The sequence below is a fragment of the Sycon ciliatum genome, chromosome 1, assembly GCF_964019385.1.
Source record: "Sycon ciliatum chromosome 1, ocSycCili1.1, whole genome shotgun sequence".
Classification (NCBI taxonomy): Eukaryota; Metazoa; Porifera; class Calcarea; order Leucosolenida; family Sycettidae; genus Sycon; species Sycon ciliatum.
In genome coordinates, this window is record NC_088643.1 from 76669476 (window position 1) to 76685432 (window position 15957).

Genomic DNA, 15957 nt, shown 5'->3' on the forward strand with positions numbered 1-15957 from the left:
GAGAGAGAGAGAGAGAGAGAGAGAGAGAGAGAGAGAGAGAGAGAGAGAGAGAGAGAGAGAGAGAGAGAGAGAGACTACACATCCAGGCTGATTGAAAAGATGGCTAGGACAACAGCACAAGTAATGTTATTTCAAAAACTGCATTCTCGGCCTACATTGTGATTTCTGCAAAACACCACCGCACGGCCATGGGAATACACACACACACACACACACACACACACACACACACACACACACACACACACACACACAGGTGCCCAAGAGCACACCAGACACGGCAAGAAAAGGAGGCAAAGTGATGGTTTCAAACAACATGGGTGGTATCTTTCGAAATACCTCGAGATAAGAAATAATATTGAGTATCCATGTAAGGGGAAAAGGCAGTATGATGCCATTACTATTATTACAGTCTAAAATATATTTCAGTGGTTGGTTCACAACATGTTTGTTTGTGTACAGTGGGCCTGATCAAAGCCCTTTTTTTGGCAGCATTGATAGGGTTAGCAGATCTACTTCAAATATTTCTTGCTTTTTCAAAAAGAAAACGTCCCAAAGGGACTACTGTTCGCGGAAAAAAAGGTTATGATTTTGGACACTAAGATGAATCATATTCAATTGAATATGACTGTGGAACTTCTTGGCTAGGATGTTAGAATGACAGAAAGGAAATGATATGCATGGTGCTTTACATGAGAGCTCAACACGAGAAGTATTGAAATCGCAACAAAAAGGATTTATGATCAGGATGAATCTTACTATGAAGTGTTGCTTGCGGCATAGCCAGAGCAGATGAGGCGTGTGGCGATGACTTCATTAGGGGCTGATGCGAGGGCAAGATGGATGGAGAAGCGGTGGCCGCTACGTTGCGATGTTGAGTGACAAGTAAGGCGAACACCCTCAGTTAGTTGTCGGAACTGTCCAGTCGCCTCTGCATCCCACTCAGCACCATGCATAGGCTTAACGCCAGCCAAACAGCAGCGGATACCCTGCAGTGCAAGCGAGGAGTGCTCTGGCCGGAGGGGTTGAAGAGCATTGATTGTTGTTGTTTCCGAGTTACCGAAATCAACGAACGTGACCTGGATGAATGTGTCTGCCACGCTGGTGACTAAAGCTCGGTACCAGGCACCATCACCGGAGAATCGTGCAGCGCACACCTCACCAGCTAGAGGTCGATGTGGTTCCGCATCAGCCGGATAAGATGTGGCCATACTTTGTAGCAAGTTGTTTAGAGCACCAACATTATCCACACACGTAACCCAAAAGAGCGACGGACTAGTGATATCGGTGACGACAACATTAACATGTGACCCATCAGTCGGTAATACTGCTCTCTTCAACGATTCTACCATAAAGCGCTGCTGTGACGATGATGGGCGATTTAAGGACATGGTTGACAACTGAAGACGATTCGTTTCAACCTTGTCACTGGTGGCTGCCGCGGCTGCTGCTGCTGCAGCAGCGGCCGCTTTTGCATCAGCAGCTGTGGTGATGATTCGTCCCACACCAGCGAGTTGAAGAGCAGCTCTGATATCTAGTGGGCTCTCCTGCTCAGCATCGTCAAACAGTTCCACCCTGTATGTCATCTGTCCACCATGGCACACACAGCGGACAGCCTTGCTCTTTGTTAGCTGGTGGAGAAGACGTTTGCCTTCTTCAGGCCATTGGCCAGTACCCTTGGTGAGATTGTAGAAACTAGCTGGGATGGCTTGGAAAGGCAACTGGATCATTGAGCTAGTCATTGGCCGCACTTCAGTGTAGGAGACGACTTCTCTCTGACCCAGATCAACATAATACACAACGACCTTGGTGTCGCCCAGACACAGGTGATGGACCTTAGCGCGATAGTAGCGGCCGTTATCACTGAAGCGCGCACAGCACAATTCACCGACAGACGGGTGGAAAGATGCGTCGTAACTCGATGGAGATGAGCACACTTCGTGTATATGATTATTAAGCTCGACAAGCTGCTGACTCAGTGTCTCATCAGCTAGACGCAAGTAGAACATACCGACATGGTGAATATACACGACTTCCACACTATAGACTTTGCCTGCTGTTAGCTGCACAGCACGGTCATCACGCAGAGTGCGAGCAGTGCTGTTTCCGGATGTGGTAGATATTGGGAAGGTGGCTGGAGCGGGACTGGTGGGCGACACGGGTGTAGTGGGTGCAGTTAAAACAGGTGAAGGTGCAGTCACATCAGCAGGCAAGGCGTGGCCGCGAAGTACCAGCTCGTCATTGAGCAGAACATTGAATCCTGGTGTACGGTCGTAGAGTTCTACCAAACATGGACTCTTTGGTGATGACGGTGGTATGACAAGACGAGCGACAAGTCGTCCAGGACGCTGTAGCATGTCTCGAGCAGGAGGTGGCCATACGCCTGCAGGATTTGCCGGAACAACGCCTGCAAGTGCACAGGAGATTGCCTGGAACGGGAGTGTACCAAATTCACGTTTCATGTGCCGCAGGTCGCTGACAGGCACACTGTCTCGGTTACCGTAATCCACAAAGGTAACATCAACACGACCATCTGCATGAACATGCTCAACACGTGCTCGGTAGAATCGGCGGTCAGCTCTGAACCTGGCACAGCAGATATCGCCCTCACGAGGAGTGTAACTAGCATTCTTCGTCCGGGCATGAAGCGCATCCATATCACTGTTGAGGCGTTGTAGACCCTGCTGAAGATCTGGACGGACAATCTGAACAGAGAAGTGGGCAAACTCTGTGATTGAGCATAGACGGACATCAGTAGGGCTACCAGTTAGCTGCATGATCGTGTAGCCACTGGGGTCTGTGCCAATGCCTTTGTGAAAGCCACTTGTCGTTGGTCTGTTGGGGCCCTGCATGCGGACAGCCGAATATCCCGGCATCACTGCTTGAGGTGGACCACGGTTCATACCCGGAGTGACAGGTGTCGACGGTCTCTTGTTGGCGGCACTGTTACTTCTATTTGGAAATGACTCGTTGGCACGTTTACTACCAGCACTTCCGCCTCTACCTTGGTATGGTTCGACGAACGGCGTAGTGAGTAATGCATCATTGATGCTCTGCCCATCCTTGGTCAGACGTACATAGATGACACCTTCTCTGGATGCATGGCACACTTCAGCATCACACTTCTGGCCCTGCGTCATGCTGTTCAGGACTGACATAGCCATCTCGCTGTTGTGCTGGCCCTCCGTAGATGGGTACAACCCATGTAACCATAGCTTTATTGCCTGGGCTGGTACAACAGACAACAGCATATCCTCAGGCAATTGCAGCAAGCCACTCGTGGCAAGAACTTCAGAAACACCATCGTCCACGAATTGAACAGAGACGCTCCAATGGCTCTCGCCTACCGCGAACGGCGGACTACTGATACGACCTCGTCTCCACGCTCCATCCTGGCCGCGAGCAGCACACATACGACCCACATTGAAGTCTGCAAGCCGCTGAGAACTGTCGCCGGCGGCGGAGTACTCCGTCAACCTGGTCTTGATCTTCTTTCGTTTCTCATCACTGTCACTGTCAGCACGCACTGCCCACAGCAAGCAACAACCACATGCTGCCACCACGGTTACGGAATATACTTGTCCGGGATGTGGCAGGGAGTCGTCCGGTACCGGAGAGCCCTCGCCGACGCTGGGACTCTGTGGTGACTCGGGCCCATTGCTGAAAAACACAAAACAGCGATAGACAAAGAGAAGCAACACGTGAATGAAAGAGCAAAATACGAATGCAAAAGCAGAACAAATATCTGACGAGACTCTTCGAATTGTCATTTACCGCATCAAATAAGCAAAGGGCGAAATAGAAATAACATCTTGATGGAGAAGATATCATGCCAAGTTGGGCTGAAAATTAGTATATTGCCAAAAATAAAAAGAGTACGCTGCAACAGGAGACGAAAACTTTGAGTTGGACAAACTCTGTCTTGGGTAACAAAATGCAACTCTATTGTAAGAAAAACACAAAACATGAGGCGGCCAGCATAGCCCTTGCCTTCGAAAGATTGATAATCACACAATGGGATCAAAGGTGCAAGACAAAGGGGCCATGCTGGTGAGCCACGCCCTGGATTTTCGGCATTTACAACAACAATTCCTCCCTTCATTTTCCATCAGCCTCTGGAAGCAAACATCAGGCTTACCTGGGCTCATGCTGGCCATTAGTCATTGGTCCTTGAATGGGCAAGCCATTGGGCGACGAAGCTCCATTCATAACGGAGATGTAACCATGCTAGGCTTCTTCTCCACCACAAATCTTCTTGTCGACGCAAGCGCACGTGAAACACCGCAGTCACTTTCGGTAAAACTTCCGGAATGTAGCATTTTTTGTGCAACCCAACGCATTTTTCGTGATCCTTGGCCTTGCGAGGTACTACTAGGTAGGCCGGCCGGGGCCTTTCAGTTTCAAGATCTGGTTCATCAGCTTGTTCTGCGGTCACGCGCGATCTGATCATATGCATATGTACGCGAGGTACACACAGCTACTCGTACTCGTACACACAGTAATACATGCCAAGATTGCAGACTCTGCAGTCAGGACAGGATGCAATGGGTTTCGTGGATGCAATGCACAGAACAAAGCCGAACACGTTGCCTACGAGGTGCATGCCATGGGAAGGATTCGTTTGATAAAGCTCCCAGGCAGGGCTAGGCAGGGAGGTTGGCATGATCAGTAATGACAGTATCACAGATGACAGTATGTACTCTTGGTTAGGGAGTCGTAAAATACCGGTATTTTACGACTCCCTGCTCTTGGTATCACGGCAATGATTGTATGTAGAGTACAGGTACAGTGAAATCTCAGTATAAACCAGGGAGTAGTACAATAGTACAGTACTACTCCCTGGTATAAACTATGAAGTATCCTGCATGCATGGTTACAACCAGGGAGTCGTAAAATAAATATTTTACGACTCCCTGGTTACAACATACGTTCACTTTGCAAATACTGTAAGAGTTGAAAGTGTGACGAGGCCAAACAAGTGTCATGTTACGTGGTGATGCCTGTGGTCTTTATACTTTTCATCATAGGCTATTAATCTTCACTTTGCACCGAGTATAAACTACTTTTTGAAGAGTGAAGGCCCTCCAATCCATATCCAGTCAGTCTACCTCAGCTATAGATTTCCGATTTTTACATCCCTCGGAGGTAGTCACACTTAAGTTTCACTGCACGTGGTCTACAGTGGAGGGATTTCCATGCTCTTCGTTGCTGTGCAAGAGCAGTCCGACCAAGCAATCCTTCACGCAACATAGAGACATAACTCACATGAACAGACATTGAACACAAGTGACTTGAGTTACAGTCATCACCTGGATGAAGAATACTCATAACATTCCTTCTACTAACCTTGAAATAGTAGTGAAGATTGTCACAGCAAATCACCAGATCCACCCGATATGAAATGGGCGACACATTGCCTCTATCCTATTCATATTAGAGAAGTTCTCCTTCACGCCAAACATAGAGACTTTGCATAGTTCAAATTTGGAAGCAGGTTATTAGAAAACTGTCACATTTGGAGCGAGAAATTCGCAGTACACATTCCACGTGATTTCTTTGCGGGAACGCAGAGCAAAATCATCTTCTTTGGAATGCGTAGAGCCCAATGACGCGAGTACTCAAATCTTCGCATTGTGTTTCCGTCACGTAGAGGAAAACCTCACTATTGACTCACCCTACAGTGGGTGCACAACAAACCAATTTAGAAGGAACACGCCCAGTGGTATCAACAGCAGCAGCAGCAGCAGCAGCAGCAACAATGGTGCCAGCAGCAACACGCACAGCCACTATCATAACTCGCAGACTAATGACAAGCACACAAGATCAAAAGGCAAGACCAGCATGTGGAACGCACAGCTCCACCAGCCCACGAGGAACAACGAGGAAGGGGATTCACATTCGAAGTTGATATTAAGTGGAACTAATGCTGCACCATCATGTACATGAGTGCAAATTGTGCACTTCTAAGAATTGTAGAAATATACAAATGACACTTTCCTATCAAAATGTTCAACGATAAAAAATGGATCATTTATCGAAACGAGAGAGAGAGAGAGAGAGAGAGAGAGAGAGAGAGAGAGAGAGAGAGAGAGAGAGAGAGAGAGAAAGAGGGAGAGAGAGAGAGAAAGAGGGAGGGAGAGAAAGATAGGTAGATAGAGAGGATCCTCTCAGACCGTGAGACGCACCCTATAAATGTACAGCAAATATATACTCAACATAAAAATTTCTGTCCCTATTTTCCCGGTGGGCTACTTACTTGTAAAGTTGAGGCATGAGCACTGCCACTAACTTGTGAGGTTGCGTGTAGGACTAACCATCCACTGGATTATTGCTCAATAAATTTAGCGATGGTATTCAGCTGAATGTTATTCGTGCCTTCATAGATAGCACCAATCTTGCAGTCACGGTAAAACTTCTCTGCAGGGAAGGCCTTGGTATAGCCAACACCTCCCAGCCATTCGACAGAGCGCGCAGACGCTTGTGCCGCTACATCTGTGGCAAAGTATTTCGCCATTGCCGCTTCCTTCACGAAAGAAGAGCCGTTCTCCTTTAGTCGCACAGCATTGTAGATCATGACGCGTGCTGCTTCGATACGTGTTGTCACTTCAGCAATCTGGTGCTGTATCGCCTGGAAATCTAGGAGGCGCTGGCCAAATGCCTTGCGGTCTTGTAGATACGGGACAGTGGATTCAACAGCACCTTCAGCGAGGCCAAGCATCTGTGCGGCAATGCCGATCCGGCCCTCATTGAGAATTTCCATGGCATATTTGTAACCCTTGCCCAACTCTCCCATTATGGCGGTTTTTGGTACTCGTACTCCATCCAAGCGCACAGCGCATGTTGATGATGCCCTAATACCAAGCTTATCTTCTGGAGGGCCTACAGACACTCCTGGCATATCACGATCAACAATGAAGCAAGTAATTCCTCGATGGCGCTTTTCCGGATTGGCATTGGCAAAGACAAGGAATGCACCAGCATAGCCGGCATTGGTAATCCACATCTTCTCACCGGAGAGGATATAGTCATCGCCATCAGCAACTGCTCTTGTCTGCAGAGCAAATGCATCTGACCCACAGCCGGCCTCCGACAGGCAGAATGCGCCGACCGTGTCCTTTACCATGCGTGGCAAGTACTGTTTCCTTTGTTCTGGTGTAGCCCACTGCAAAAAGGCTGTGTTGAAGAGAGTATTCTGTACATCGCATAATACACTCACAGATGGGTCGACCTTAGCCAGTTCCTCAATGGCCAAGACCACTGAAAAGAATGGCATCGCTGGCCCACCGAACTCTGATGGAATTTCAATTCCCATTAGACCCTGCTCAAACAGGCCACTGATGATCTCTGGACGCATTTCTGAATTTTTGTCCATCTCTGTGACATATGGCTGCACTTGCTCCTTCGAGAATCTCGCAACAGACTCCTTCAACATAATCTCATCATCAGTGAACTCCGTCAAAGGCCGGGCAGAGCTCTGTCGCCTGACAGCTCCTGAGCATCGACTCAGGCTGCCAATAAATCGGGAACGGGTTCTACAAGAAATTGCACTTGCCATCCTTTCCACGTAGCAAAAGCTAACTTTTTGTTTTTCTGTGCCCTGAAACCTTGCCTTGTATTATCTGCAACCATAAGATTATACAATCCGGACTGCAAGACGAAGATAATACCCCAGCCTACTGCTTTGGATTTGGACAAAGACAAGCTGGACAAACAAAGTCAAAGGTCAGTTGTTTTCAAAAAGGGCATGAAGATTGAAGTAGTTGTTGCACAAAAAGCAACAAAAAATGTCATTTCGCGCAAAATTAAATTCTTGTCTCGAAAATGCTGATGATGTACGAGCGTACACTGTCTGTACACTGTTTCAGTGTTTGTACTTTTTGTAGTGATCATGACCAGATCGCAGATGACGTCGAGTAGATCTACGACTCGTTCTTCCACGATGGATGCGCGTTCGGGTCGCGGGAAGTCGCGCGATATCGCGATGTACGCTGGACATACCGGTAGTCATGTCATACGTTCGGCGCGGAGCAAAGCAGTCTTGTTTGCATGGCCGGAGTAGTAAAAATACTACTAATATTCCTAGATCCTGTACTATACTGTAGACTTGTGTGTGTAGTTATAATTATATTTATTACAACATCTCAAGACTCGGTCTGTAGCTATTATATGTACCACATGTGCACAGTATTTGTAGGGATATCACCGTATTTTTTCTTTCGTAGTAAACCAAGAAAACCGTTTGTTTTCGGGAAGAACTACAGTACAGGAGATAGCACAGAAAATTTGGATGAAAAATCTTGAAGGATACCAGAGATACGAGGCGTCAAAGTCATACGCCAACCTTCATCATGATGTATTCGGAATGCCATACTGCTGTGGCACCAACAGGGTTTTCCGGAAAGCCTAGCAAACGCTTAGCAACATTACAATATTGTCAGAAATCTGAATGCTATGAAATCTGGCTTGTAGGTGCAATATAGGTGTAATATAGGTGCAATACAGGTCGCTCTCGATTTTGCTGCTTCTGGTGCCTTGCGGGGAAGGATAGGCAGACCAAGAACAACACTGCTAACCACTCTCTCACTGGATTGTCGGGAGAAGCTGGGGCTTGTGCTTCTGTCGCGACCTGGCCTAGCCCAGCTTCGGAAGGTGGCGTATGATAAATGCCGATGGAATTCATTGCGAAACAGCACTGTTAATTAGCCTGGCCATAATAATACGATTACATCTGACATGCTTGCCTGCCTACTTGTGCGCACGCATGCATTCTTGCCGGAGATGTCTACCTGTGGCGACAACATTTTTTCATGGACTGATCTTATTTTTTAGTGTTTGCACACTCTTGGCTGCTGCTGCTGTGGCGCTTTTGTATTTACATGCTGCTGCGCTCTGTACGGCTGCACTAGCCGTGTTAACTGTCGTACCCAGATGCACACATTCAATCCCTGGCTATGCTTTGGAATTGTTTTCGTTGCCTATGTCCTCATCTCTCTTCGTTTTGTTTTCGCTGCCTGGGCTCTCATTTATCTTTGCGTGCTTGCTTGCTTGTATTGCTGAGGGAACATATGCTGGTTTGTATTCGTGGGTCCCCATGGTGCATGGGCCACGCGTACTCATCCGGCGGATATGTGTGAATAATAATAATAATAATACAGGTTGGTTAGTCCTAGTAATATTGATCAAAATATAATATTACGGCAAGCGATGACCAATGAGAACGAGCGCGGCGCCCGTAGCAACCACCATAGCAACAATGCTAAATCCATTGAACACGAGTTCCATTACTCTGTCCCCGGGGAAAATTGCAATTAGGCGGCCGCGTTTTTTTCAGCGTTTTTTGCGATTTTTTAAAAGACCGCGTTTTCCGCGATTTTCCCGCGTTTTTTGAACTTTTTTGTTGCACTACACGTACACACAGTGCACTGTTCGGTCAGCAACGTCTCATCGTGGCGGCTTTTTACTCAAATATGACGAGTGCTTACACCAGAGACTTGTAACTGATTGATTTCACTACATACTCACTGAAAATTGCCGCACATCAATATTATTCACCGCATATTTACCGCATATTTACCGCAAATTATGCCATATTATGCCGCGTTTTTCCCCGCGTTTTTTGCGATTTTTTTCCGCAATTTTCCCCGGGGACAGATTACTATGAAAATTGAAGTGAGCACTGATGCCTGATGGCTATGGTTGTATTATACATGTACAAAATAATAAAATTTAATACAACAGTTTGGTCTTCAGATGCCCAACTTTACTGCGGCTGTCACACAGTTGATCAATCATGTACATTTACATGTACATTTTACATGTACAATGCACAATAGTGAAATATGCGTGCAATCCAATCACTGACGCGATCCATGTCAGAGCACCACTCCATAGCAATTTCTTTCTGGTTTCAAGGCGACGAGTCGAATACAAATTCAGGTTTTTACAGTGCCGTTTCCATGGTTGTAGCCAATGAGCGACGTTCCCGCGGTGGCCTTGATGAGCCGATAAAGGCCCGCACGCTGTCTGTCAGCCTAGCTCTACAGTGCAGGGGTCTGCGTCAGTTTTCCGTTGCCATCTCAGTTCATCTCGACTCGAGTCAGGACCTTGCCGTCCTTGGCTTTGGAGGAGAGTAGAGTAAGTACATGGTTGAAACCAGGTCTACAATCATGTAGATTGGGCATGCCTGTAGAAAAAGGCAACAGGTCTAGCCACCACGTCCCCAACATCCACTCTATGTCAGTATGTGGTATCGCGCTTATAAAGTTATAGTTATACCGTCTACGCGGCTCAAAGGATGTAAGTGGAAACCTGAAACACGATCATAGAGTACTGGCAGGACTTTCCGCCTTCATCAAGGCCTCGTGCGCACGGCCGCGGGCGCAGGCCTCGGCGCTACGCGCCTTGGCCTGCGCCCTTGGCCGTATGCACTCGGCCTTGATTCAGCCATAAAGTCCTGCCAGAACTCTATGATTGTCTACATCGTAGCTCACTTTTGTCGCAAGTCTCCGTCAGGTGCAATCTTTCACTAGGGCCAACAAATCATATGAAACACTCCTAGCGCTTGAACATATTGGGTCCAGAAATTCATTCATTTTGGGCGACCAGGAGGTGAAAGTCTTGAAAGCGCGATGAAGAGCGATCCCCCAGCTCGAGAAGAAAGCACTATTCTACATAATTCGAGGTCGCTGAACACGATGGTGGGTGTTTCCTGGCCGTGTACTCCCTCCAAACGGATGAAAAATCCAATTAAAAACTACACTCCTCACAACTGATCGGTTGAGGGAAGTTGCGTTCTCTCTCTCTCCTGCTCCTCCACTTTGGAGCGGGAGAGTTCTGTATTTATTGGACATGACGACTGGCTAGGATACTGGGAATGGGCGGAAGAAAGCCGAAGCGCAGGCCGTTTGCCGTAGGCAGCTTCAACGTCCGCGGGCTGAACTCAAATTTCCGTCAGGACGCCTTGCGACGCGACCTAAAAAGCTATCGTATCGACTTGTGTTGTCTTCAGGAAACAAAGCTGACTGGCAGCCTTGACACTGAGAAGGACGGCTATCGACTTATCGCCCTGGCACCTCAATGTCGCCACTATGGGCTTGCATTTGTTGTGTCGTCTTCGTTATCGTCGCAAATTCAGAAATATTGGAGCTTCAACGTCGGACCGAGTGGCTGTGCTGACTATCAACCTGCCTTCACGGGCGGGCAATGGAGGCACCAAGGCATCCACTCTCGCCATTATCAATGTGTACGCACCAACGTCTTCGTTAGTTGCCCGCGACGCTGATGAATTGGACAAATAGACCCTTTGCACAATAAGCGAGAGGGGTCGAGACGGGGCATGCTGTGCACGCGCTGTACACTTGGCATGCAACCAGCATGCATGGTTTGCTGCAGGACGTGATCAAGTTTCCTGTGACAGGCTGTGTTTTCACGGTCCCGACGCGATGTTCATGTAAGTACTCCCCAGCCTTTTTTCATTTGAAGTTTTTTTAGTTTTGAAGGAAGAAGTTTCGAAGTGCTTTCCAAGGACCACTGTTGGGTTCTTGTTTGCAGCAACCGTCATCCCTAACGTTAGTCTAAGGAACCCACTCGTCTTTCCATGCGTTCCCTGGTGATGCTGGCATTCCACACTCTGGAATCCTGGCTATCTGGCGAGAAGAGGGCCGCAGTGCTGCGATATCGTTCACAGTGTTGTGCTCGGAACGATTTTCATCCTTGTTTTTGCTAAGATAATGAACGCCCTGCCAAGAGACTCGGGAGCTTGAGAAAAAGGCATGACCCATCCCTGTCTTCGCTATTGGAAGATTGACTGCTTGCTGGCGCTGCTCGAGCTGCTGATGTAGAAGTGGAGAGAGACGCAACCTCATCGCTCAGGTGTGCGGAGAAAGTCATCTGAGTTCGAGCTGTGGCTGTGTGCACGATATGACCGACTTTCACATTATGCACATAGCCACCAAAGTAGAACTCATGGACACTATCCACGGGCTTGTTCACTAGTACTACTCCATCAGCTCCCTCTTCACTGTCGTCGGCGACTTGCCCCTGCGTTGGAGACGAGCAAGGATGGTGTGGCACTCACTCTGGGAAACAGAGGTTCATCACTCATCCACTGGGAGTCGGACGCATGAAACGTTGGGCATGATGAAGGTACACTCGAGGAAGTGGTGCCCTTCTTAGTTCTAGGAGCATCAGGGTTCTGCATAGAGAAGTGTTCTCTACATCGACAGAAGAGAGAAGATAGAGAAAAGAAAAATAGTTCAATCTACAGTAATCCGAAATATCCACTGAACGCGGAAAACTTACCGCTCCAACGACTCCTTCTTTTTCCAGACAGATACGCACCCTCATTCAGCAGAAAACTGTTCAGTTCCTTCACAGACCATTCTTCATTTGACAGTTCGTCCACGGGTTCCACAGCCATCGATGGCAAACCACTCGACACTCTCTCCTCCATCTCCAAAATGGAAAAATACAGTGTTCCACCATGCTCAACAACTGATACTCTGCACAAAAATTGAAGAGGATGCCCCGTCTCGGATCACGTGACCGTTATTGTGCAAAGGGTCTATTCTATTCCGACTTGAATAGTGCATATATCAAATAAAATCGTCAGCTATCGTCCTCTTCGCTGGAGACTTCAATGCTAAGGTTGGGAAAAAGTCGGATGCAAGAGAAACATGTTGTGGGAGGCATGGTAGAGGGAAAAGGAACCTGAGTGGCCAAAGCCTGATAGACTTTTGCCATGCTAGTGACTTGTTCATCTGTAACACTGCCTTTCAGCATAATGCACGGCATGTGACTACTTGTACAGGACATCGCAGGGATGGAGCCAGTGGAGCTACTGTTCCTGTGTATAACCAAATAGATTACGTGCTGTGTAAATCTACCCAGAGGCGGCCCGCGGCTTCTCCTTGACAGTCGTAGCTATGGTGGATGCACCCTCTCGTCTGACCACAGGCTCGTTGTTGCGCGGTTGGACCTCCAGAGGCTATATGGAATATTTGGACAGAGGAAGAAAGATGATCTGCAGGCGCCTAAGTTCAACACATTCAAACTAGCCGAAGGACAAGTCCAAGAGGAATATGCTGAGAAGTTGGCCAGTGAGCTGCTAGCTGCCGATCAGGTCCAAGGCAATACCGGCCTGCAGGAAAGATCCCGGAGGCTTATGGAAGTGGTCAGGAGTGCAGCAGGTGATGTCCTTGGCACAGTCCAGCAGAAAACTCGTCGTAAAGCACCAGATCATGAAATTGAGCTGCTGTCCCTGGAACAGAGATCACTGCGGATCAGCATTGGTAGCACTAACAACCCTGACACCAAAGCATCTCTCAAGACGAAACGAAACAGAATCCTTCACGCTATAAGAACAAAATGCCGAGACAATGCAGAGAAAATTATGCAAGAGAGAGCAGCGGAAGTCGAGAGGTTGAAGAATGGAGCACGGATGTTCAAAGCAGTCCAGCTGATGACCAGAAAGCCAAGCCGAAAGCCCATTGTACATGACCAGAAGGGTCGCTTCATAGCCGATGACCAGGAGGCGGCATCTGCGGTCCGGAGCCACTTCCATGACCAGTTTCGTGGGAATGTGGATGCAGGCGTCGAGCCATTCACCGGTCGCCCAAGAAGCCTCCAAAGACAAATCTCATCTGCTGAGGTCTCCAACGCACTGAAAAAACTGAATAATGGAAGGTCCCCTGGCCCAGATGGAGTCCCAGGCGAACTCTTGAAATATGGAAGAGAAAACCTAGCACCTCACATTGCCTGTCTGTTCAACAGCATGTTTACAACTCACCAGCACCTTGACCTGGGATGTGGCACACTGGTACCGTTGCAGAAACCAGGAAAGACGGTTGGACCACCTGGAAATCTGCGCCCTATTGTCCTCCTTACATCATTACGCAAAACGCTCTCCATTATTACATTGCGAAGAATATCGTCGAAAGTCGGTGAGTACTTGTCTCCGACGCAGAGTGGTTTCAGAGCAGGCCGATCTACAGCGGACCTTGTTTGGAGCCACAGATGGTTTGCAGCAACATGTCAGCATTATCGGCGGGAAATGACCATTCTTGGAATCGACATGTCCAAAGCATTCGACTGTATACATCGTGACAAACTGTTGACAGTTCTCGAGTCTTTCCTGACGGAGGATGATGTTCGGCTGGTTAGAGTGCTGTTGACCAACACAACTCTGCAGGTACGCATCGGCAGGGCAGTATCAGAGTCCCTTGAAACTACAATTGGCACCCCGCAGGGTGATTCTCTCTCCCCGGTGTTGTTTGTTATATACTTAGAGGCAGCACTGAGAGATCTGAGGAGCACCCAGGTGGCACGAAACAGACCGCCAATGGATCAAAGCATCAACATTCCATTTGAGCTTGTCTACGCAGATGACACTGATTTCATAAGCCTTAGTCGTCAATGGCTCACAGAGCTCGAACCGGTCATAGACCACACTCTCGGGCAGTGGGCCCTGAGAGTCAACAACACCAAAACTGAGTGGACAGAGCTGGGTCGATCTGTAGACAGAATTGACGAGCGCTGGAGGACATCCCGAAAGCTGGGCTCACTCCTGGGCGACATTGAGGATGTGACACGTCGCAGGCAATTGGCCGAGGCTGCCTTCCGATCCATGTGGTCTCTTTGGAAGCGCCGAGGACTGATCCGAGAGCCTCTGCGTATGAGGTTGTACTGCGCCTTTATCATGCCGATACTTCTCTATAATTCAGGCACCTGGGGCCTGACGGTTGCTAGCGAACGCTCCCTGGACGCTTTCCATAGAAGGCAACTCAGGTCACTTCTCGGCATCACATGGCCACAAAAGATTAGTAATTTGGCGTTGTATGCCCGATGTGGAGTGGAGCCGGTGTCAGACTTGATCCGAAATTCACGCTGGAGTCTATTCGGGCATGTGCTTCGCCTGGGTAAGGACACGCCAGCACGATTGAGCATGGAGCAATACTTTCAGGCACCCGAGGGGAGGTACCGCGGGAGGCCGAGGGTGACGCTACCAATAAAGCTCCACACCGATCTGTCCCAGTCGAACAATGGGCACCTGCGGAGTGTTGAGGACTTGCGCCGTCTGGAGCGGATTGCTGTGGACCGTCCAGCATGGAACGCGCTGGTGAAGAGTGTTTGTGCACACCCTCGTCACGAGTAGAAACAGCCATGGCACCCTTATAAACTCATAACAACCATTCTATAATAATATTACTATTTGAATCTTTTAATAATTATCTGGCAACTCAACCTCATACGTATAATTATCTGGCCACCCATTGACCATGATGCTACATGAGGAGACAATAGTGATGACATTTTTCCAATGAGACCAATTTTATGACGCTCCATGTTACTGAAGGACTAACTTCGATCATTGGTTTTGTAGAGCCCCATTCTCTAGGAGCTGTCTACATCTGCTTTGTTTCAATGTCCAGCATAAGCGAACGTGTGGATCAAGCATAACTGCTTGGTTGACGCTGCCGCGGGAATGCGTATAATAATAATAATAATAACTCCTCACAACAAAAAGCTCAAACTACAGTTACCCAAGCAAGTGCGGCACCAAAACGAGCAGGAAGACCTCAGCTATCAAACCATAGGTCTGTGGGAAACACCCTATTAAAATAAATAAAATAATAATAATAGTAGTAGTAGTAGTAGTATTTATTATTTTACTAGGGCAATCCCCACAGACTGTGAGTCTTTTTACAGGGTACCCTAGGTAAGTGCGTGAAATAGAGCTGAATTAAGAAAGCCGTAAGTGCGTGAAATAGAGTAAAGAAAAAAGAAAACGATGGCTGCATACTGTGCCATTATGTGTTGCAAAAGAGGCTGCGAAGAGTACTGTTGAACATTGATATAATAATAAACGCACCAACTAACGTGTTACTTTCAACTTTGAAAAAGAAAGCAGGACAAAGCAATTCGAAAAAAACTGCAGCGAAGTCCATGGACCCGCTACCA

The 15957-nt window shown here is 48.0% G+C and overlaps 3 protein-coding genes across 3 annotated transcripts; 1 reads left to right on the forward strand and 2 right to left on the reverse strand.

Moving 5' to 3' along the window:
* Positions 1-285: 285 nt before the first annotated feature.
* On the reverse strand, positions 286-4398 carry LOC135805547 (tudor domain-containing protein 1-like). Its single transcript, XM_065319598.1, has 2 exons — positions 4139-4398; positions 286-3660 (listed from the first exon to the last, which is right to left on the reverse strand). The coding sequence occupies exons 1-2, from the start codon at positions 4207-4209 to the stop codon at positions 759-761; spliced, it is 2973 nt and encodes a 990-aa protein (XP_065175670.1). The 5' UTR covers positions 4210-4398; the 3' UTR covers positions 286-758.
* Positions 4399-5891: 1493 nt separating this feature from the next.
* Positions 5892-7775, reverse strand: LOC135805548 (short/branched chain specific acyl-CoA dehydrogenase, mitochondrial-like). The gene has a single exon (XM_065319599.1). The coding sequence runs from the start codon at positions 7553-7555 to the stop codon at positions 6326-6328; it is 1230 nt and encodes a 409-aa protein (XP_065175671.1). The 5' UTR covers positions 7556-7775; the 3' UTR covers positions 5892-6325.
* Positions 7776-14050: 6275 nt separating this feature from the next.
* LOC135807462 (uncharacterized) lies at positions 14051-15151 on the forward strand. Its single transcript, XM_065321239.1, has one exon. It carries the CDS (start codon positions 14051-14053, stop codon positions 15149-15151), a length of 1101 nt encoding a protein of 366 aa, XP_065177311.1.
* Positions 15152-15957: the final 806 nt, after the last annotated feature.